This window comes from Pundamilia nyererei, unplaced genomic scaffold, assembly GCF_000239375.1.
Source record: "Pundamilia nyererei isolate P.nyererei 1_Seehausen unplaced genomic scaffold, PunNye1.0 scaffold00057, whole genome shotgun sequence".
NCBI lineage: Eukaryota > Metazoa > Chordata > Actinopteri > Cichliformes > Cichlidae > Pundamilia > Pundamilia nyererei.
In genome coordinates, this window is record NW_005187458.1 from 1,181,924 (window position 1) to 1,205,701 (window position 23,778).

The 23,778-nt window shown below is 40.2% G+C and overlaps 2 protein-coding genes across 10 annotated transcripts in view; one reads left to right on the forward strand and one right to left on the reverse strand.

Moving 5' to 3' along the window:
* Window positions 1-15,369, forward strand: part of ptpro (protein tyrosine phosphatase receptor type O) — a 41,339-nt gene extending 25,970 nt beyond the window's left edge. The window contains exons 17-27 of one of the 3 annotated variants that reach the window (XM_005734178.1): window positions 141-224; window positions 5,640-5,675; window positions 8,810-8,891; window positions 10,345-10,435; window positions 10,898-10,974; window positions 11,100-11,234; window positions 11,865-11,987; window positions 12,075-12,229; window positions 12,823-12,958; window positions 13,146-13,267; window positions 13,819-15,369. In XM_005734178.1, coding sequence (XP_005734235.1) covers window positions 141-224; window positions 5,640-5,675; window positions 8,810-8,891; window positions 10,345-10,435; window positions 10,898-10,974; window positions 11,100-11,234; window positions 11,865-11,987; window positions 12,075-12,229; window positions 12,823-12,958; window positions 13,146-13,250 — 1,024 coding nt within the window. In that variant the 3' untranslated portion in view covers window positions 13,251-13,267; window positions 13,819-15,369. The remainder of the gene's footprint in view (window positions 1-140; window positions 225-5,639; window positions 5,676-8,809; window positions 8,892-10,344; window positions 10,436-10,897; window positions 10,975-11,099; window positions 11,235-11,864; window positions 11,988-12,074; window positions 12,230-12,822; window positions 12,959-13,145; window positions 13,268-13,818) is intronic. The other 2 variants (XM_005734179.1, XM_005734180.1) reach the window with 2 other exon arrangements.
* Window positions 15,370-19,689: 4,320 nt separating this feature from the next.
* Window positions 19,690-23,778, reverse strand: part of eps8a (EGFR pathway substrate 8a, signaling adaptor) — a 30,942-nt gene continuing 26,853 nt past the window's right edge. For 5 of the 7 annotated variants that reach the window (XM_013911171.1, XM_005734181.2, XM_005734182.2 and 2 more), the window contains one exon: window positions 21,678-21,961. In XM_013911171.1, coding sequence (XP_013766625.1) covers window positions 21,851-21,961 — 111 coding nt within the window. In that variant the 3' untranslated portion in view covers window positions 21,678-21,850. Of the gene's footprint in view, window positions 21,962-23,778 lie in introns of all 7 variants that reach the window. The other 2 variants (XM_005734184.2, XM_005734186.2) reach the window with 2 other exon arrangements.

The window sequence follows — 23,778 nt, forward strand, 5'->3', positions numbered from 1 at the left end:
GCACTAATGTGAAGCTCTTGACGCTCTGTGCCTCTTTTCCATGTCTTTGTGTTGTGCTGTCCCCAACCTATCACCCCCCTCTTGTCTGTTTTTTTTTTTTTTTTTTTTTTTATTCTTGTTTTTATTTGAACCCCCTTCAGGCGAAGAAGTCTCTTTGCCTTCCTTACCCTACTGCCATCCTGCCTTTGGACTGACTATCTTTTGGCTTTTTATATTAATCCTTGGTAAGTAAGCACTTGCTGGCCAAAAACACTGCACTTCAGGGGCATGTCTAAGCAGAGCCACAGCCGACAGTATTGATCAGAGACACTGTTTTACTCTCAAAATTAACCAAAGTGAGGAGTCACGGATCACCTCTGGATCCAGAGTTCACAAATAAGTCTGGTGGTGTTTTGTATGGAGTAAAACAACAATCCATTTGTCAGTGTGATGTACCTCAGGGTTTACATCATTCATATTTTCTATTTTTAGGTCAATATTTTTTTTTAATATCAATTACAAAGAAAACCAAACTATTGCCAACAAAACAGTCCTTTTCATTCGTCAACAGTGGTCCACATAAAACAAGAGAAGTGAGAGATTAATGGGTCAAAAGCTTTGATCCTTCTTTGTAGCAGTGAAATAACTTCTGATTGGCTATAGGTGTTTTGGTGCATTTCAATAGGGAAACATTGTGGTTTGGGTTAAAATAACCACTTCATCAAGTTTAAAATAATAACCACAGAGTTAAAGTAGTGCAGTGACTGTTTTGGTGGTTGGTAGAAAACAAATAGCCATGTCCTGTTTAAAAGTACAACATTAATAGACCTATCCAACCACCTTGAGCTCCTCCCTGAGTTTTATCCATGCTTCTATAGCCAAAATACACTCATTTATCTTTTAAGAAACTAGTGCCTTCATTGCATAGCACGCCTGCATAGGGATGGTGTGGCTGAAAATGTCCTGTGATGGTTCTCTAATTCTAGCAAATTTACTTAGATTAGATAGTGAATCTAGTTTTTCACAAGGGTTCATTTCAAGGCCTGTGTTGTTTTTCCAGGACACACTCATTTAATATGACTGAATGAAGTAGCCTAATTGCAAAGCCATTGTCTTCTTTTGCAAGTTTAAAGTGAATTAAAACCAAAATGTAACAGGTTTCTTCAATAATCCATGCTCCACGTCGCCACCAAGCTTCAGGATATTCAGTTTGGTACTTATTGTGTAAGAACCGCTACCTCAATTCAGCACAATACATAGTTTATGTTACAAGTGCACCCAAGATCTATTTTTCTGTCACCAGGGATTTACTGTTTTATTTATGCATGGCCTTTAGTCCTCAAATTTGAATACAATTTTGGGTGTGTGTTTATAGCATTATGTTACACTTAATGCACACAAAAATTCTAACTCATCAATTTATTTGGGACTAAACCAAAAAACAAATGTGATGATTTTTAAGTTATCTAGTATAATCAGCTGGGATTTCTTACTATTCATGTTTACTAATTCATGTTTATATGTAGATAAATATCAAATAAAACAGTCAAATAAAAGGAAAAAAAACAAGAAGAAAATATTATCTTTAGATGTATAAATAGATCACTTGCAATTCTGCTTCTGTGAATATGAAATCTGGTGTTCCTCAGGGATCCATTTTGGAACCCTTTAGGTTTTTTTGTGTTATAAATTATTTTTATTTGTAATGTTTTCTTTAGTGTTAGTTGCTAGCAGGAGACAAAACTCAGTGTTGGATTGGACATGTGACTGTTTGTTGACAAGAACCAAAATATATCAAACTTAATATATAAAACATCACCAGACTTTTCTTTAGCATTTTGACACTTCATTTTGAAACTACAGGGAACTCCCGACATAAATAGGTAGTCAGATGTAATTTCTGACATGTTAAACTTTGTCTTGCAATGCTGTGTCTGTGGTTACACCTTCAAAGTCACATTGAGTGTATTTCTACTAACATGTTGGATGTACTTCAGCATGAAGCGAACTCTCGATGCTAACTCCGGCTTTGGTGTCTGCATGCTCCCTGTCTCTCTCTTTGTGGACTTTCTCTTTAGAAGTCTCTTTGTTACTCAGTTGTGATTTCTGTTCTCTCATAGATTGTAGATGTGATGTGCATGTTGATGGATCAAGATGAACTAGCGGATTGTGTTTTAGCATCTCCAGATTTCCTCCCACTTGATGTTTGAAAACTTGGTTGTAAACCAAGGAACTTTCAGGACATCATGAGTGATTCAGGGGGAAATTTGGCCCAATTTAACACAATTTGTGTTAAATGGTTGAATGTAGATACAGAAGTATGAAGAGCAAAAATTACAGAAGATGCATGATTGTGGAGAAACTTAATGGCTCAGTCACACTAGGGTGAAAATAGGACGGCAACCTCCTTGATCTCCTGTGTAATCCAGAGGTTAACTGTGTAACACCTTTAATCTGGGCAATCACAAGATGACTGTACAGGTCGCCTGGCAGGGAGCAACCTGTCTTGAAACGGTCGTATTCCAACTCGGACTGACTGCAATCACTCTCAAAAAAATTGGAGAAGATTGACAAATAAGATCTTGATAATGTATAAATGCAGACAGATTGCCAATATACTGAAGTCTGAGTCAATCTGCACTGATAATTGCAATTCATCTACAATCCATCACTTTGTAATAAGGACCTCAACTCAGTTGGTTGCCAGCTGATTATAATCTGATTATATTCCTACAGAAAAGCAAGCTTGTGTGTACAGGTAAACTGCTGTGTTATTTGTGTTATTTTTAAATCTATGAGATGAATGTGTTTGTTTTACTTTCTGTGTTTGTTGATTGCAACAGATTTGTAATTTAAGCAAATGTATCCCAGTTAATTGCCGTATTATCACAGACAGCTTGCATGTTATTGCCAACTTGACCCAATGTAATTGTAAACTGGTAGCAGACTGACTCCATCTTTTTGTTGTTTTAATGCTGTGTTGACACTTTGAAGCCAGCAACTGACTGAATGGTTGCAGACGTGGTCCCTTTTTTCCAAAGCAAATTTCCAAAGCAAATTCAAAAATTATTTCAGAGGCAAGGCAAGTTCATTGCACACTTTTGCAGTAATTAAGGTTGTGCCATGGTTTGTTTTCCTTAGTGTGACTGTAGCATTAAGCAGGTAGCAGATCTAGATGAAGACGATACTTGTGAGCATGACATTGTCTTGCTTTGATGGGTCGACTTATTTTGAAGTTCTGCTTTGTTGGGTTGGACCGATGCTTGGGTTCGGTACTGGCGTTATATGCAAAAGTGATTTGTGTGAATCTATCTTACTGAAGATAGACCATAACCATAACCCTAGTCCTTTTATTATTGCGTAGATATATGACAGAATAGGAACCTCAATAAGATTTCAGTTAGGCAAAAATGTCTAAAAACTACAACCCATCATTTTATCTGGGACTAAATCCAAAACAAAATGACTTGGTGCTTTTATGCAATTCAGTAAGTGACTGGAATAATTAATGTACAGTTTAGTTGGAAATTATCCATCGGAATTTCAGGACCAGGACCAAGCCTCCAAACATGCTCCTTCCGGTTGTCATCTATATAGGTTCCCCCAGTTCTGCAAGCTGTTCATTCTGGTTTACGTGCCCCACCCTCCCTCCCTTCTTGTTCTCAGTTCTTTAACTTCTTCATTTCTATTTAGTACATGGGCATCTGCCAGGCCTGGGAGCCATCGCCAGTCCCCTTCGAGGCTTTCCCCAAACCGCAGCTCAATTCATGTCAAAGCATTCATTTTTACCCACTAAAACACTGTCAAATCTAAAATGAGGACGTGGGCCCAGCTAGTGAAATATTTTATTGTTGCCATGGTGCATCATAAAAAAAAAAACTAATACTGAAAGAGGAAATTATATTTGCTCATTCATCATAACCTGGAAATTTTGTTCACGCCAAAAAATGAAATGTGAGATCTAGTCTAGAATAAAATAGAATCCAACCTGTGGCCCTTTGCTGCATGTGTTCCCCTCTCTCTCTCCTGCCGCTTTCCTGTCACTCTTCACTGCTTCTATCAAAAAAGGCCCAAAAAAGAAATAATATTTCTAATTTTTGTCAGTAAAAATGAAGTGATTATTGATAACATTTAAATACTTTTTAAGAAAGATATTTGGTGTTTTACAGTATCAAATGTCTTAATATTTTAAGCATTGTGGCAGTTCACAAATTTGATCTAAAATAGACCATTTATTTATTTATTTATTTATTAATAACCACAGAACGATAATTCAAGAAATGTATACAGGAAATGCTTTAAATAGAATATTCTACCTGCCCATGACTCTTAACTGTGGAACTAAAGTCTGAACCTTCAGCCTCTGGGGCGCAAATAGGCACAAACACTGAAAACCTCCAGTTCCTCTCATCTCTAGCAGAGGCTGCAATCACAGAATTCTAACATGGTGAGCGAAAGCTCCAGGCGATCCAGGAGAGAAGAACAACTGCTGCCTAGTCAAAAACCCTTAGCGATCCCTTATGTGTCAGGAGTATTGGAACAGTCGACACGCATTTTACTCTGAACACACTGCGCCAAAAATTAGGTCCCCTGGCACAAACAGTGTAATATAGTGTACCCTGTTAACTCCCAGGAGGATTGCTGTGATTTATACTTGAGGGAAACAAACAACCTCTGGCGAAGCGGATGGCACGACACAGAAGAGCTACCTCATCAAGCAGGACTTCACAGTCTGTTTACGCCTACAGGCCAGTGGACACTGTTTCAATGATGAGGATGTAACATCCTGGACAGGGAGGAACGCTGGTGTGAGCGCGGCGTCAAGGAGGCCATTTACATGAAAAGGGAAAGAATATCTCTGAATTGAAGACGGGGCCTAAGGGTACATCTGTCACCATCTTACAATACTGTGATTGTTACTGATGGCCATTGATCAGTTGTCATTGATCAAAGGTCTTTGATCAGTGGTTGTTGATCAATGGTCATGACAATTTGGATATTTATCATCAAGAAACTACGCTACATCCACATGAGCAGAATCAACTTTTTAGACTCCCGTGTTAAAACTTTACAGCAGAAACAAACATGCTTACAGCCTTATACACAAACTGTTTTCATCTCTATAGGTGATTTCCCCTTCATAACAACTGTATTAAACTTATTACAAAAAAAAACAAAAAAACAAAAACAAACTTATTACATACTTATTACATATTGAAGAAGATTTTAACAGTTTAAGTGGGGCACATATCAGGAGTCAGAGACAAATATGAAACTGTTAGGGGTGAAATTTTATATGTTGTTATAACCCACATGTTTAAATTGTAATATGGCTTAAAATTTCTATTATTAGGGGTGTGGCCTCTTTGATTGTCAGGTATATGGAAACACAGGAAGGTGTAGCAGCTAGCTGTCTGCTAGGCTTCACCTCAGCTAATTGGAGTCCTTGAACTGAACCTCTGGATCGTGTTTGTTCTGCTGGAGCTTTTTGGGTTTAATGAGCAATTTACAAACGAACTGAAAACAAACCACACAGCAGGGGGAGATGCTACATTAAGGGGTAAAAACCTGCATCGGTCAAAGCCCAACATGAGCTAATGATGTGAATGAAGGAGGGGTCAGAAATCATCACAAGGACTTGACATGTTTGTATTTTATAGGAGCAAGACTGCTTTAAAGAAACGGAAGCTAACAAGGTAACGACGACTGCATGCAGCTTTCAGCCTGTGGGCTTCATCTTTCTGTGTGTGTGTGTGCGTGTGTTCACCACTAATACCATCCTTCAGCCAGAAAACAGTTTTATCCAGCAGTCTCCTGAGAAATTGAACCAACATTAACTGTGTACTCAGAGGGATTTCTGACTTTTGTGGGTGTTGAAAGGTTTGTTAATAAATTATTTCAGGTGCATGAAATTGCTCATGCTTTACCTTAGTGATGAACTCATTAATGCATTGCAAGAACTTCGACCTTTAGGTGGCAACAGATACATTTTTGCTCCATCTTATTATTACTATGGAGTAAGTGTTCCCTGTGCATTGTAGTACCTATGTGTTAATTACCTGTTTATGCTGGTTACCTGTAACAGTGTTTTAAGAACCAATGCAAAGTTTTTGGTGATCAACAAATGTAAAAGAAGTCTGAAGCCTGACGTTTCTGATACTGTCCAACTTTCTTCAAACTGCCATCTATCCACCTATCTTCTTAACCACCTTCCTAGTACCTATCTACCTACCTACCTAATTACCTCCCTACCCATCTTCCTGCCTTACTATATGCCTACCTTCCTGACTCCCTTCCTTTCTACCTACCTATGTTACCCTTTCCCTCCCCAAATCCCTGTTATTCCCTTACTGCCTACCTAACTCTCTCCTTAATTACATCTATCTGCCTGCCTACCTCCCTTTTATCTTCATTATCTTTCTACCTTTCCTTCCTACCTCCACGTATACCTCTCTACGTTTCTTCTCATCTTCCTATCTACTAGGGGTGCAACGATACACAAAATTCATGGTTCGGTTCGGTTCGATACTTTGGTGTCACGGTTCGTGATTTTTTTTGATACAAAAAAAAAGTTCATCCCTTTTTAATTTGTCATTTATTAAAATTATAAATATATATTTTAACTCAAAAGTACAGTTTTTAAATTTAACCCTAACCCTTGTGCGTGTTTTTTATTTTGACAGCGAATGCGCACCTGCGGACCACTTATGTGCAGCCCTGGTTATTTAGCTCATCATATTGCAGCCACAGAAATTCTTTTGTCCATGAAACCATAAAGCTGCACTTTCTTTTTGCCTTATAGTCTGATTTGTCATAACTTCTCCGTTTTGTGGTAAGCTTTTCTTTGGCTGTCACTTCTTCACCCTGACCTGTCTTATTTGGCTCAGCAGAACTGAAATGCTTTTACACGCTCACTCACATAAGCTCAGCGATTCTCTGCGCGATCAACCTCTCACATGTTTAAGCTGCGGGAGATTTCACTTGTCATGTTTGCATAGTAAGCTAACGATTAATAAGACGATGTCAGAGGAATTGGTGCACAAATTATCATCACTCACAGATCAGTGCTGTCGCTCTCTATACACAGTTCGCACGATTGCAAAGTGAAAGCAAAAAAACAAGCGCAAATTCAAACGCGACTTCAATATGTCACATATTGACAGTGGCTCACCGATGCCAATGACATAATTACCCAGCTACATTTCCGAAAGAATGCAAAAGCATTGACATATATTTTTCCTACAATAGCCCGACGGGCAGGGAAGAGATAGATTTTGGTAGCCCGACTGAAAAAAATCGCTAGCCCCAGGACGTCGGGCTAGCGATATTGCGGGCCCTGTATCTGATTGAGGAATCACTCATCTTTGGAAAAGAGAGTTTATTACAGAGAAATGTCTCTTTCCAAAATAAAAGCTATACTATCCGCTTCTTCTGGGCTATATTCTCAGCAGCATAAGGAGAATCATGTGCTAACAGCTGTCTAAATGACTCGGCTAAAGTTAGTAGCATGCTTGCTTTTTTTTGTCTGCTTCCACTTGTCTTTGCACTAGGATGATGTCGGCGTAAATGTGCAGTCATATTCGTTGTGTTCCCACTAGTGCTTTCAGGTTAATCTCATTGAAATGACCTTAACGCCACAACACGGCAAATCTCCGTTAACGAGCTACCGCCGATCGCTCCGTGCATGGGGCTAGACGGCCAACACGTTAACGAGCTAACTGCGCTAACACACTAGTTCACACCAATGTAATTGACCATTGCATGGCACATCCAACATACTGTTTTACTTTAGTCCATGACTCGCTTACCTTCAGGGTCATACGTCACATGAAAACCAAAATAATTCCAAACGCCAGATCTGAATGAGGTTCAATTTGCCTGTTGCAAGGAGAGCTTAACTTCTGTCTCGCTAGCTTGCCCTGCGCTCTTCCTTCTGACTATGCTGTCTGTGTTGAGCGCTCAGTGGATCTGCGCTGGACAGTGCAGCCTAGGCGGAGTAGTCGAACACAGATTCACTGAGCGCTCAACACAGACAGCATCGTCAGAAGGAAAATTGATAAAATAAATTACAAATGTTGTACTGTTCGATACATATGCGTACCGAACCGAAAGCACTGTATCGAACGGTTCAATATCGATACGAATATCGTTGCACCCCTACTATCTACCTACCTGCCTTCTTCTGTCCCATCTTGCCTAACTGTCCTCTTGGCTATGTCCTTCCTACTTTCTACCTGCCTACCTATTTATGTTCCTACCTATTTCTCTTTCTTTCTACCTACTTACCTGCCTACCTGTGAGCTGGTGCTGTATAGACATAGGCCCATCTATCATTCAGGGCAATTGGATTGTATTACAGCAGTTTGTTCTTTATTTTTCTTGACTAATTTATTTAAACTTACTTAATTTAAAATTTTCCAGTTTAAAAAACTGACATTAGCAAGCTAGCTGTAGCTTAGCTACTCTGAATCAGGCGCTGGTTATTCTCTTGTGATAGCTGAAAATATGACTTGCACAGGGCAAGCTGGCCAGTGAGGCGCATGGATAAATGAGCTGACAGCATCAAGGCTTCTACACTGCTGCAGTGTGAGCTAAAGAAATGTTGCTGAGGTGAACTGAATATACAAGCCTGAGGGTTTCATAGAACCAACTGCAGGTTGTTTGGGGTGAAGAGATCTTCAGGTCCAACATTAGAGCTCATTAAAGGTTTTGTGCAGCAAACATCTGCCCGTATAGGACTTGGAGCTTTCGTTATCGGTGAGATTAAAAGCGAAATGTAAAGACGGTGGTGGGTGTCAGCCATTTAATAGTGGTTTTTTTGTGCTTTCAGCCCTGTGCAGCTGGATGACTTTGAGGCCTTCTTCAAAGACATGAGCAAGGACTCTGCCTACAAGTTCTCCTTGCAGTTCGAGGTACAACTTTAATCACGTCTTCTGAGACCAACAGGCCTGACGTTTGTTCTGAGAAGCAGAGGGAAGCATCTGAAACCCTCTGTGTTTTTTATATCATTTAACTTTGGTTCTGGTGACGTTTCTGTAGGAAAAACCAAAAGAGGAAGTGAATAAATGTCCCAAAATGACCTTGATAAGCTTCTAGGCTAGTGAGTGATGAAATAAAGTCTGCAAATAAAGTCTGATTTAGATCAGCAGGAGTGAATGCTGCTCTAATACATCGCCTGACGTTAGCAAGTGAGCAGGATCTTACATATTTCATCAGTTCACACATAACATTTAAATGTTTACAATTTAAATGAAATATGTCTTTTAGTTATATATTTATTCAGATGCATGGGTGTGCCTTTCAAGGGTGTTGGGCGACACTTCCCCTTACTTGGGAAAACAGCGAGATGCTTAATTATCATGTGGCGCCTGATTTTGTGTTTTTCTTTACGTAAATAAATACGGTCTAAACTGAAGCACAAAAAACTAAAACTGAAAATGAAATCAAATTTTTAAAAATGTTCCTCTAGCACTCAAACTGCAGTGAGGCTTAAACCTTTTTCTGCATAGTGGGTGTGTCATCTGATTTTAGGGTGCTTTATTCCACAGCCGTTCACAAGTAACAATCAAAACATGTCCTGTTAGAGCAGATTCGTGCTGGTAGGTAGCATGGCAACAGTGGTGGCTGCAGACGTGCTCGCAAGAGCATGGGATGGGTTTTCCTGTCGTATGGACGCGTGCCACTCATTTGAAGGGAGACACATGCAGACATTATATAAAGTTTTCTATGTAAAACTTTATATTCATCCAGGTATTTTAAATTTTTGAATTCCTTAAAAAATACAGCGTTTTAAAATCTGATTAACTTTTGATACACCCAGTATTATACATTTATTCAAAGTGGATCCATTCCCCTTATTTCCACCTGCATTTTTTACTGTTGACTGTTCAAGCAGCTATGCATGATTCACACTTCAGAATAATCCTTCTTTATCTGATGCCAAGATTCAGTTCAGTCGCTCTTTGAAACAACCCGTTTTAGCTCCTCTTCATTTAAACCAGCTTTCTTCTAACACTCACAAACAGAAACATGTCAAATCACTTGTTTTGAACTTGAACAGGAGGTGGGTGGGGCTTCTGTCTACCCTCTCTTACATCATACAGTTCCAAGAGTAGGAAAAACTGTGATAACAGTTAGAACAGGCTGCAGGGATTTGTGTACATGCACTGAGCTGATTATTAGACACTCTGGTCATTTTTAATATGAACATCCAGCACAGGAACAGGAAATGAGGAGAAGACCCCTGGGTCCATTTTACATCTCACATAACCTCGGAGCTTTTTAAGAGCATTTTAATTTGAAAATCTGACTCAGATTTAAATGATCCTCATCCTTAATTTTAGTACTGATGTTTTTTTTTTCCAGGATCTAAAGAGCATCGGTTTGGATCTTTCCCATGATGCTGCTGACCTTCCCATCAACAGGCCCAAGAACAGATACACCAACATCCTCCCCTGTGAGTCTGCACTAACATGTATATATCTAGATTTAAATATCTAGATAAAAAAAATACACAAGATCATCAGAACAAAGAGGAAGGCGGGGCCGGACTGAAAGCAACCCGCTGATCATGGGGAAACCATAAAATCAACCGTGAGCCTCCACTTTTACTGATTTATTGCCCAGAGAAAATTTACTTTCATTAGACGGTCTGTAATAAATGTGTAAAATGGAGCCTCGCGGTGCTTTTTCTCTGACTTAAAAATCCAGCTCGTCAGAGTTGTATTCTGAAACCAGCGCACACCACTACAGTGAAGATGCCATTATTAAGTGCCTTTATAGAAATGGAGAGCTTTCATTTTTTCTGATTCTAAAGTCACGTGAGCGTTTGTGTTCCTCGGAGTACGAGGGCAAGTTTTACTGTTTGGTGACGACCTGTAGTTTATCTTGGGACTAACGAGAGAAAATCTGCTCTAAGATGACTTCAGTCGGGTGAAGCTGATCTCGATGCACAATGACGAAGGTTCAGACTACATCAACGCCAATTACATACCCGTGAGTACATCCACAACACAAATGTGAGGAATTAGCATCCATTTGTTTTTCATCTCTTTTATAGTCCATGTTTTGCATGAATTACTTTTTTCTTCTGTAAAGCTGTGCTTGTGTTTGGATTCCAGGGCTACAGACACAATAAAGAGTACATCGCCACGCAGGGTCCGCTGCCTGAGACCCGCAATGACTTCTGGAAGATGGTTTTGCAGCAAAAATCCCCGATCATCGTCATGCTCACACAGTGCAGTGAACGGCGCCGGGTGAGACTTTATGTTTAATCAGTTTAACTCTTTGTAAGTGGAAAATCTGGAGGTTTCAAGCCGCTTTAAATTTTATACTTAAATCAAAAAAATAACAGACACGTAAAAATAGACAGACACGTAAAGATGACTCATTAGAATAAGTATTAAAAGTTTGATTAATAAATAATGTTTTGAAGAAAAATTGTAGTAGCAAATACTTCCTAAAAATGGTTTTCGAAGGATTCAGATTTTTTGGTGTTTATTTATTGGTGTTTTATTCAGACTGAGCACGAGTAATGTGATTAACACAATCAACAGACAGTCACATTACACATATCCACCTATGGCTCAGCACAGAATCACCATCTTCACCTTTCATCAGATCAGAAAATGATTCTTGTTTAATTAGAAGAATAAAAACAAATAAGATGTTGTGTTTTTTATTTGCATAATGAAGTTATTAATGTCATATTTCTAAATTAGTATAAATAAGGGGAAAATGCATACACACAAATATTTTGTGTTTGGGGGGGAATCTGAAGACGAAAATTTCTTTAAAAAAAATAAAGTAAAATGACAGAAGTTGCACAATTCTGCCCCCTGGTGGTCATTGTTAACTGTGGCCGTAATTTTCTTTCCTGTTTTCAGGTGAAGTGTGATCATTACTGGCCCTTCAATGAGGACCCTGTGATGTACGGTGAGGTCAGTGTAGAGTTGCTATCTGAAAGCGAGTCTCCAGAGTGGATCATCAGGAAGTTCAGACTTGGATATGTGAGTTTCTTTGATTTCCAAACGGCTACTGACAAAAGCTTCCAGTTAGTGCATTTATCGAACGTGAACTGTTACTGCCACCTGCAGGCTGATGAGAGTCAGGACGTCCTCCACCTGAACTACACCTCGTGGCCGGATCACGGCGTCCCCACGGTAAATGCCATCGAGAGCATCCTGCAGTTCGTCCATATCGTCCGCCAGCAGGCCAACAGGACCAAAGACCCCATCATCGTCCACTGCAGGTAAGGCCACTCCTTAAAAACATCTGCAGATATTTTGTCTTGCTGTGACTCATCTGTTAGCGTCCTCTGGTGGATACATGGAAAATCTAAAATAAATCACCATTATTGAAACTTTTCGTCATTCCTGCTCATTAAATGAAATAAAATGAAACGGCGTACCCAGTGGTGGTGCAGTCTGATTATTTAAACAGAGAAGCAATGCGCAAATGTCTTCAAAATAAAACATTAGTGCACAATATATGCCACTATTAATGGTTCTACAAACATGGGCTGGATTTTCTGGATGGTTGCAAAGATTCTAGGATCCTCGATGGAATTGGATCAAGTAAAAAACCAAACCCAGGTCCAAACCCAGGTCCCAAGAATTAGTGATGGGTGGGTAGATGTCCTCATTCTTTCTCGGAGTGAATTTATTTATCCGAGTTTGATTTCTGCAGGTTTGATTTTCTCAGAGCAGGAAGGCGACTCGTTTCCTGACAGTCTGAGCCATAAAAATGCAATTAGAGAGATGATGTAATGGCCATTATGATGTCCATTAGTGGACTAGCGACAGCAGCGATTTGGTTTCTAATGATGCCGCCTGTGTGTGACAGTGCTGGAGTCGGCAGGACTGGGACCTTCATCGCTCTGGATCGCCTGATGCAGCACATCAGAGAGCATGAGTACGTGGACATCCTGGGCATGGTGTCGGAAATGCGATCGCATCGCCTGTCGATGGTTCAGACTGAGGTCAGACACTGGCACATCACACCAACACATACATGTGTAAATAAGACAGTTACTTGAAGAAGTCATTAAGTGTCCACACTTTAGAAACCGTCAACCGGATTGTGCCAATGTGTCCTCAATGACCTGAATTTGTGATTGTGAGTATCAAAGGGTGGACGATTAGTTCAAACGTGTTTGTTGTCTGCAGGAGCAGTACGTGTTCATCCATCAGTGCGTCATGCTAATGTGGCAGAAGAAAAAGCAGCAGTCCATCACCTCGGACGTCATCTACGAGAATGCCAGCAAGACATAATGAGGACACCTCCAGACGTGAGTCCAACCCGAAGTATCAGGGCTCATCCCGATTCGCGACATGCGTTATGGTTATTCACGGTATAGAAAATGATTTAGAGCATCCATCCATCCTCATCTTTGTCGCGGGGGCTACACCCTTTTCCAGCTATTCTAGGGCGAGAGGCGGGGTTTACCCTGGTCAGGTCACATGTCTTTGGACTGTGGGTGGAAGCTGGAGTACCCGGAGAGAACCCTGCTAATCTTCATTGCTACCAATGATGATTAGCAACAACTTTCTAGAGGAAGTGGTTAAATATCTTGGACTAATTTCAGTGAACCCTGTCAGGTCTGAGTCAAGCCAACCCTAAACTCTGTTATGAAGAAAAGTTTTTTTTAAGTGTATAAATATAAATGCCATGGTCTGATAGCTGTCTACCTCAGAAACTAATCTGTGATAAAAAGTTTGACCTTAAATTTAAATTGAATTTATCTCTGCCTCCATCATCTTCTTGTTGATCCAAACGAATGTCTTTGTGTTTTAGACTAAATCCTCCCTTTGTGCTTAAACCCTTCTGCTTGTTTTGCAGGCTGTGAACACACCCCAACCTCCTGTGCTTCAGGCATCCATTCTCTGCAGAAGAAGACTCGCTTCATCATCAGTATCAAAAACAAAAAAAAAACACAACATAGAACATCTGGGCGAGAGAAAACTATTATCAGTCTCTTTCTTTGAATTGGTGTTAAAGCATGGGATGGAGTTTTGCCTTAAGGAGCCTTCACTGACTGACCAACATGTTCAACCACAGCCCTGCCCTCTGAACTGGACTGACTCACACCAACGTGGGCTCGGAGGAGCGTTGACAAGCTGCGTCTGTTGAGGCAACGAGTCGGTGGAACGGAGTCAGTGGTTTTTCATTTTTATTTATGTTTTTAATCTCAGGAGTCGCTGTAAAACCAGCAAGCACACTGGCCTCCCCTTCAAACCTTTGTTTTAGGTTCAGGTTTTGCTTTGCCCGTCGTCTTGCACGGTGCAGCTTTCCTGGCTTTTTGGGGCGTAGGAGTCGGCGGCGGTAGATTTCATCGTTACGCACTGCCACACCTACCGCACACGTCGATAATTAAAAACCCCAATGGCTCGAGCTCGCTGATTAACTGCCAGGACTGCTGCACAGGAAGAACCCAGCAAACATTCACTAAAGAGCGAACCCAAGATGAGCACAAATCGGATGTTTGGAGACACTTACGTCATCTTTCCATCATGGCTGCATATGCCAAACTTCAGAAGTGAAAAATGAGGAACTTTTCAGATTTCTGCTCCAAATTACGGCAGAAAAATATCATCATCATAACACTATCCGAACTTTATCATGATCAACCCTAGCGGTGTGAATGTTTGCTAGGTCTGTACAACAAGAGGGCACAAACGAGTCGAGGGGAACGCCGTACCCACGCTGCCATCCGTCGCCGCTCGGCGTGTTTGAGGCCAGTTTAGAAGCTAGAGACTGTGGTTGTAGAGCTGTAGTTTGTATTTGCACTGAGGCCTCTGAGCTGCTGAACAAGAAGGGAAGCATTTTGCTGCTGCTTCCCACCGTGGGCGATCAGCACGCAGTCACCATGCTTGGAGCTGTAGATTAACGTTAGGACTACTGTAGAGCTTTGGACTGTCCGATCGGGCTGGCAGAGGAAAAGGACCGTATCCGACAGCATGGACATCGGAGACAGAATCTCTCAAGTTTCCCCGTTACTGGCCCGAAGTCACAGAAACATATCTGCTCAGCATATCAGCAGAGCTCATCTGGGTCCCACATAAATTGATTTTTCACCGTCTAGAAGTGCAGTCAGTTATTGCACAACTACAAGTTATACCTTTGAATCTGGACTAGAAAGTATAAATACATAAGTTACAAAAATATCTGCATTTCAATGTCCCGATGCAGTCAGTGGTTTTCTTATACATGCCCACGGTGACTTCCTATAAAGAAGTACTACACCGATAAACGTTTAGCGTACATTTCACTGAACGTCACGTGTGATCCAGCGTTTGTAGTGCAACAAAACAGAATGTACGCATCCTGTAAGTATCTTTGACAGTTTAAAAGAAACTTCCTTCACAACGGTTTGTTTTCTCATTCATTTTGAACTCTAAGCTTTTCTATTTAATTACAGATTTTTTTGCAGTGTTTTCAATGAGTAAAACACCCAAAATTTAATCATTAACATTTTATGTAGTATTTCCTACCTTTTTACCATGTCACATACTACAGTCTAGTATGTATTAGACTAAAAGTATTTTAAACATGTGCATTTCACTAAAATGCATTTTGTTGGGTTTTGTTTTTGCCACATTTTGAAAGGATTTTTCGGGCATTATAAGAAAACCAGTGAGCACGGACATTTAATAAAAAACACCACAGTTCAGGTTTTTGCTGGTTTTGGGCCCCTGGTGTCGGTTTGCGAATGGCTGAGACCGACTCATCAAATTCGATCTGTACAGAAAAGTATTGAAGCATCAGTGTCTGCTAGTTAGATCAGATTCTATTCAGCGATTTAGTTTTCATTGTTCATCTTTCTACTGAGTATTTCACATGAAGGGCAGAAGAATATTCACATTTCCATCATTCCTCAATGATTGTAGAGAATGTCTACTGAGCAGATGAGTGGTCGACTTCAATGAACCCAAAGTTTTACACTCGATTCAGGACATACAGGGTGTCGTCAAAATAAGAGCTCAACTCTGGGGGACGGGAGTATAATCATTTGGGATAGCTATGACTTTGGAATGAATCACAAAAGCTGGTTGAACAATCCAAATAAAAGATTTGGTAAAATGCAAAAAAATGTCATCAAGCTTATAAAATGTATAACACAAACTCTGCACTTCCTACAGTCTACAATCAAAATTTATTGTTATTTTAGAAAGTGTACTGCAACATACATGGTGGGAAAGGTGGAGCGCATTTCAGATGAATGAAATCAAAATTCAATTTGATTTCATACCAAACTGAATTTTAGTTTTTTTCCCATAATAATTACATTTTGGCACATCGAGCAAAGCTTTTAAATTGCTTTGCTAGTTATTCCCATAATGAATACTAAACCAGGTAACTCTCACTTAATGCTGAAGTACAGATTTTTATTTTGACGACACCTTGCATTAAGTTTGTGCAAATATTTCAGTAATTAATGAATGTTTAAAAAGGCCACTGGCCACTTGTGAAATGATTCATCTTTGTGGCCTTGTGCTTACCACACCTGAAGTCTTTGCCTGTCAGCCGTCTCAGATCCTCAACGGTTGGGTACTTCGGTTCAGTCGCCGCTCGATCTGAAATAGTTTCCATGTCACTCTTAGATATCAGATGTACTGTACATACTACTACTACTGCTTAACTATTCTGTTTCTACTCGTCATTGCAAAGTTATTCTTGTGGAGATGTTGCTTTAGAAGTTTGTTTTTTAAAAGTTGTTGTAAATGTGAATCATCTTTCTCTGAGCTCAGAGCTGAATTCTCGCCGGCGCCGTTTCTTAAGCCTCAGCGTTTAGAAGCGTGACGTGGACGTGGAGGATGCATCTGGGGTCTGGGAAATGCACTTTGGTATGACTGTCAAAAAAAGATTTTTAAAAACTGACAGAACTTGCAGACAGTTTTGTGAAGCTCAGCACTGAAACTCTTCTACAGTTCTTTCTTGCTTAGTGTGTGTCCAGTCGAACTCGTACGTCATTGGTGCCATTATTGTGCATTGTGTCACTTACAGTTTGAAGGATGAACCCGAGCTTGGGTCGCCGTCACAGAGTTTTACTGTGTGTGTTGGAACAAAATAAAAATGTTGCAGTAAAAACAGTGTGTGCTAAGTATAACTGTATGATCTTACATAATAATTTAGGATACCATCATGTGTGTTGGCATAATGGCGATATAATTTTTAAATACAATGGTTATGAATACATAGATTTACATAGCACCATGAATATAAAACAGTAGCTCTTTTGAACAACAAGGTCCTGAGTACTACTTAAGGGAAAATTAAAATCAGAAGGTCGCCAACTGAAACGTCAACTTTATGGAGTACACTGTGCCACAATATATGATTCTAGCTTTTCTGACCATCTCACTGTACCGTATTTTCCGCACTATAAGACGCACTTAAAATCCTTTAACTTTCTCAAAAATCAACAGTGCACCTTATGTATGAATTGTGTTTGTGCTTACTGACCTCGAAACAATTTTATGTGGTACACGGCACTCAAAAATGTTTTAGTACGACTTTGGTAAGCTACGAAACCGGACCGCTTGATGGATTGTCGAAACATTACGGCTACCGTAGTCAGGAGCCTCGAGGACTCTGAGTATCTGGGTCCAAAACTCCGTCGCTTCAGGTCCCAAAGTCAAATAAACACTGTGGCATCACTGAGAGTTAAAAACCGTCTAAATCTTTAATAAAATGATCAGCGTTGCTGCTTTACCAGGTGTAACAATTAAGTTTGACATCCAGGCATCCATGAAAACACAATTTATTAAATTTAACAGAGTTAGAAGTTAGCAGGAAGTTAGCTCGCTAGTTTCCACCTAAACATGATATAGCATGTTCTGACTGAGAGATTTCTGAAAAAATTAAAACGTACAGCTCTGCAATCACTTCCAACATAAACAAAGACAGAAAACTAAAAAGCAGTGACGTTTGTAGGGTTACTGAAGTTGGACTAGCTGGTATATAATGATGTGCTACGTGATGTACCTGGTAGCGACACGGCTATGTTAGCATAAACACAGTGAAGCTGGAGGCAGTGTTGGTCGAGTTACTTTAAAAAAGTAATCAGTAACTAATTACTGATTACTTCCCCCCAAAAGTAATCCCATTACTTTACTGATTACTGATTACAAAAATAATTAGTTACTTAGTTACTTTTTAAAAACATGATTTACAACCTGAATAGGTAATAAAGCAATAGATCTTTCAGCCCAATTCTACACGGTGGGCCATTTATAGGGATACACCGTAATAAAATGGGAATGGTTGGTGATATTAAAGTCCTGTTTGTGGCAAACTCCTCAAGATGGGTGGTGACCATGGTGGCCATTTAGAAGTCGGCCATCTTGGATACAACTTTTGTTTTTTTTCCCAGTAGGAAGAGGGCCATGTGGCACATCAAAGTTATTGGTAATGACAAGAAAAACAATGGTGTGCTTGTAAAATGTAATGTAAAATGAAAAAGTCTGTTTTTAAAACTTGTGTTATTAGTTTTAATCTTTTAACTTTATGCATCAAGCAAAAATTTAATTATATGCAACATTCTCTGACTGGAAGAAATTTGTTGAACATTTAAACCTTTTTGCACATTCCAGCATATAAAATAAAATAGTTTTTTGTGTTTACACTCACTCTTTCAAATAGATGCGAGTAAAACACAGCAGAAAATAAAGAAAGTCAAAGACTCAGCGGTCCTGTTGCTCTATTTTCACCAGTATAGCTGGAGTGAGGCAGGCAGAGGTTTGCCCTGGTGCAGGTGTGTCGCAACGGTCAGTGGAAGGATCCGGGAGTTTCCCATTCTGTGGCAGCGTACTCTGTGCTTGCTCTGAAGTTTAGGGTGTTTTTCGCTGTAAAAAGTTTTCTTCACATGCAGTGAACAGCGGACGCTAATGTTTTTATCACTTTTTACGGAATCAAACTCAAAGTAAGGTCAGTACTTCCACGCTTTAAACGCTGTACGGTCATACTCTCTCCCGCACTTGTCATATTATCCATTGTTGACCTGCACACAGCTGTTGCCACGAACGTCGCACTCATTTACGTCATTCTCATGAGACACTCTTGCAAAAAAATAAATAAATCATGGCTTTAGTAACGCAGCGTGCTTACAGGAAAGTAACAGTAATCTAATTACCTTTTTTGCAATACAATCCCTTACTTTACTCATTACTTGAAAAAGTAATCGGATTACAGTAACGTTACTTGTAACACGTTACTGCCCATCTCTGGCTGGAGAATGAACGCTAACTTTTTTCCACTCGATAAAACTTAACGTGAGGGTTCCTGATGGTTGGGGACAAATGCAATCGCATTGGAGGATGCTGTAAATGGACCAAACTTCAGTCAGAAGAAGAACTGAGATAATCCATACACAATACGAGGTTAGTCATTAATATACTGCAACAACACGGGAATAGAGCAGCTGCGAGAGAATTCATCATTAATGAATCAATGGAACGGAAGTGGAGGAAGCAAGAAGAATTAGTTGAGTAAAGTTTGACTTTTTTGAAAGTTTTAAAGTTTGACTGTTTTGTTTCGCTTAATCCAGTGCGCCTAATGGTCTGAAAAATACAGTATTTAAATAAAGAATGAATTTAAAATTTGAACTTTGCTGTGAAATGAATCTCTGAAAGAAAGATGGCTCAGAAGCAGACGTGAAGATTACAGGGAAAAAAAAAAAAAAAAAAGGCTCCATGATGACTTAAAAAAATGCTTTTAGTAAATGTTTTATTGCAGAATGAGCAGATTTACATGGAAAAGGCACGAAGAAAACTATACACGTACAAATGAACTCTAACCTTTCCTCCTGATTGGCCTCTATACATCTGTTTGGGTAAAACTACACTACGTACACTTTTACTGTTCTCTCATTAGCAACAAGCAATTCTCCATAAACTGAACTACTCTGCTTTAATCATTATTTGTATTACAGTGCTGTGCTACAGTTCAGACAAAGACAAAACTTTCCTTCAGAAGATTAAGTGCATAAGTGGAAACAAAATCAATACAATCAATGCCACAGTGAGTACAGGCTCATTTCTGTACATTTCCTTTTCTATGAGCATTTACATCTTTCATTTACAGTGTTTTCAGGCTGCTTGTACAAACAGAAACAGTCTGCATGTTTTTACTTTATTTACTGCTCACCGATCTGAACATCTTCTGTTGTTGATTTTTGGCTGTAAATTCTCAAACAATAGCCAGTGTTCAAATAATGTCTGAGCGTGCTCGTGACCAGCACGAACCAATCCAGTCACAGCGGGAACCATCACACCCGTGACTGTTAGAGCACATCATCGCTTCAGTCCCAGTGGTCACCTCACTGATTGGGTTGGGTGGTTTTCAGAGTGATCAAAAAGGACAGATTTTTCACATTAAAAGCCTTTTAAGAAAACAGATTACACCCTTTTCAACTTTTAATGTGAAAGGTCTGGACTCCTTAGTGTGAGTCGTTATTGTGATCCAGTTCAAAATCAAGTCCATGTGAATGTGTGCGTGTAACCTTTAAAATGTGAACTTAAACCTGTGAACTTCCTGTCCCACAGGGGGCACACTCGAGCTCATCCAGACAGAATGCAACTCTGTGGAGCTGAAGAACAAAAATGCAGATTTTTCTGGGGTAAATTTTTTCTTTTCCATCAGGTTTTCGATAGAGTATACAGAGTTCAATTTGTAGATTTCCCCCCCCCCCCCCCATTTTTTTCACGAGGAGGCTGATAGTAATGGCAATTACTAAACCTGAATATAGTCAGCAATCGCTGGCATCACATCACCTGCAGCTCGAACAGGTAAGATGACCAATGAGACAGAAACATGAGGCTACCTGTTGCTTTGGACGGGGTGTGATGAGTTCAACTACATTCATTTTGTGTTTTTACTCTCAGAACAAAGTCAAAGAAAGACTTTCAGATCTGAGCCATTACAAACACCTCAGCTGCTTCAGCTCGTTTCATTGGTTGTTACCTCTGCCTGAAAAACAACAGCATTTTTATTCATGTGCAAAAATGCTGATTACCAAATATCATTTCCTTGTAAGAAATCTGATCACTCACTCTGTGACAGATGTTCTTCATAAGTTATTTCTATAAAGTTATGTGCATTTCATTTTGCTTCTAGTTTTAAAATAATCTGAGAAAATGAAATCCCATCAAATAACTCTCAAAAACATTTAAATGTATATTTATCAGTCTGTTAGCATAGATGATAGAATAATATTCATTTAGTGAATTTCATTTTTGTAACAAGCAGTCAGGCATGTCTAAAGTACCAGGCTCAGTTTTAGCCTCTCCGTGATCTCACTGTGCCCAGGCACAGAAGGAATAATCCACGTGTGCAGGGTCAATCCCTCTTTGGAAATAAAAACACAGGATCAGCACTTCCTGTTTGCTTTTAGCCTTTTCCACAATCTTAACTCAAAAGACATAAATCCTGAATGTCTCGGCTCCACGAGTCTTCTTAGAGTGCAGTGTGTTTACATCATTACATCATGAAACGCTCCTATGTGTGACCTGACCGCAGTGATGGAGCGGAGAGGACCGGGCGCGGCACTGATGTTAATACTGCGAGGCTTTGCTTTGGAAACGGTGAGCAAACAGCTTTTCACCAACTAAACGAGTCCCCAAAGTGTTCATGTGAACTCCAGGCAAACATGGCAGAATATTGTGTGTGTGGCAGTCCGGTGGGCGGTCGGTTTGTTTCTATGGAGATGAGCTGAGGAGTTCCTGTCTACGCCGCATGATCTCCACGAACGCCGCGCGGTCGGCCGCTGCCTGAGGATTGAGAGAGCAGCAGGCTGCGGTTTGAAAAAAAGGATAAGGTACAGCAGAGGGAGGGAAGAGGAAGGGAGGAAGGAAGGAGAGGAGCTGGGTGGAGCTCAGTGGGCGCCGCCTTCATCGAAAGACTCCACCCCTGAATCACAGGTGCTGGCTGCCAGTTTCTCCTGCCGCCTCCTCATGATCTCCTGCAGCTCGGAGCCTGCACTCTTCTGGAGACGCAGACGAAACAGAGACATGAACAAACACTCATCAGGACACAAACGCACATTTGATCTCGGGAAACTCTCGAGCGCCGCCTCGTGAGACAAGCCCATTTAGACAGCCTGCCTGACTCACTGCAGTTTAGTTTTCCACCAATAATCACGCACTAAAACCACTTTGTTTTTGCTGAGCTTTACTGAAACAGAGTGTTCCTCTCCACAGATTACAGGTGGCCATCCAAGGTTAAAGGGAAATTTAAGAGAGAAAAAAAAAAAAGAAAATTCTCCATGAACTTGAAACGTCAGAAACTATGATGTAATTATAAACTTTTTTTCTTCAAGCTGATCTTAAGTTTGAATTTTGGTAATTATCCACAGCTTTTATTTACATCGGTCTGTTACCTTGGACAAACTACAAGCTCCTGCTTTCCCGGACCACCTCAGCCCGTTAGAGCGCCCCCGAAAGTCTCCCCTCGACCTCTGAGCTTTTCAAGCAATAAATGTAAAATCTACTGAGCGTCAGTGCCGTCGCTTTAGAAGATTTTTTCGGCGCGTTGAGGTGAAATCTTCTGTCGGTCAGAGCCTAGCGGCGCCAGCTGGCTGCAGTTTGGTGTAAACTCAGCCTCGGGAAGCCTTTGGCGACTGCCAAGCTGCAAACAGCATGTGGATGAATGTGTCTACGGTGTGGTGTCAGGAAGCATGCTGGGTAACGGGATTTTCTGAAACTGGTGGCACAAACACCTGCTACACCAGAGTCTGTGTGTTCCCAGAGACGAGATGATCTGGAGCAGTTCGTTCACCGCAGGGAGAAAATATAGCGTTTGAGGCCGAAGTGCCGATATTTGTGCAACCAGCTGCAGGTGGAAAGAAGCTTGAGGTGTTCAGGTACAAGAAGTGATCAAAAAGATTACAGGAAGCAGCCAATTACAGGAAAAACCCTCATGCCACTGAAATTTAATCAGTTTGCTCTTCAGCGTCGTCTCATGTGCACCTCTGGACCTCTTCCAGATGTTTCCTGTTGTGACCTGTGAGTCCTCCTCAGAGCTCAAATGTCACATTCACATCTCATGTAACAACAGTTATACTAAATTAGTACTAAATTATACTAAATTAGCAAAATTGTATTTTTTATTTTAGTTTAATGAGTTCAAACTTTTCCCTTTTTGTTATATTTCAAAAGTCTATTTTCATATTTAGTGAACTAAAATGTTTTTTTCACATGTAGTTTTACTTTAATGAGCTTGCAAAAGGTCCAGAGGTGCAGAAGAAGATCTTACAGGCAGATTGAACAATTTTAGGCAAGTGTTTGGTCGACATCTGAAACTTTTTGGTCACTTTATTTAAAAAACTGTTTTAAAAACTGATCCAGGACCACAGACAGCCAATTTATACTTACCAGACGCTTCAGTATCACAGGTGCTTTCACAGGTATGTCGCCACTTTACTTATCTAAGATGGTATTTCAAACCATTCAGCATGGTCCATGTCTAGATTGTGGGTTCAGCAGCTGATCTGAATCTGGATGTTTTCAGTGTTCGTTTCTTTATAAAGGACAAACTAACAACAGTAGATATTAAATCTAAACTAAGTGTGTTTAAAAAATAAAAATATGAGCTAAAACTAACAATTGATGTGTTGGAGAAAGTCCTGAAACCCAGATCTGTACATGGAAAATGTGTTTGCACATTTTACCAAAAGAAGGTGAAAATTACTACACATCCAGGTTTCTATGGGAGGGTGGGGCTGTGAGTTAGCAACAGGTGAGGGTCAGAGGTCAACAGGAAGGGCATTGTTTGGGAGCTGCTTCATTCAGGGAGATTAAGAAG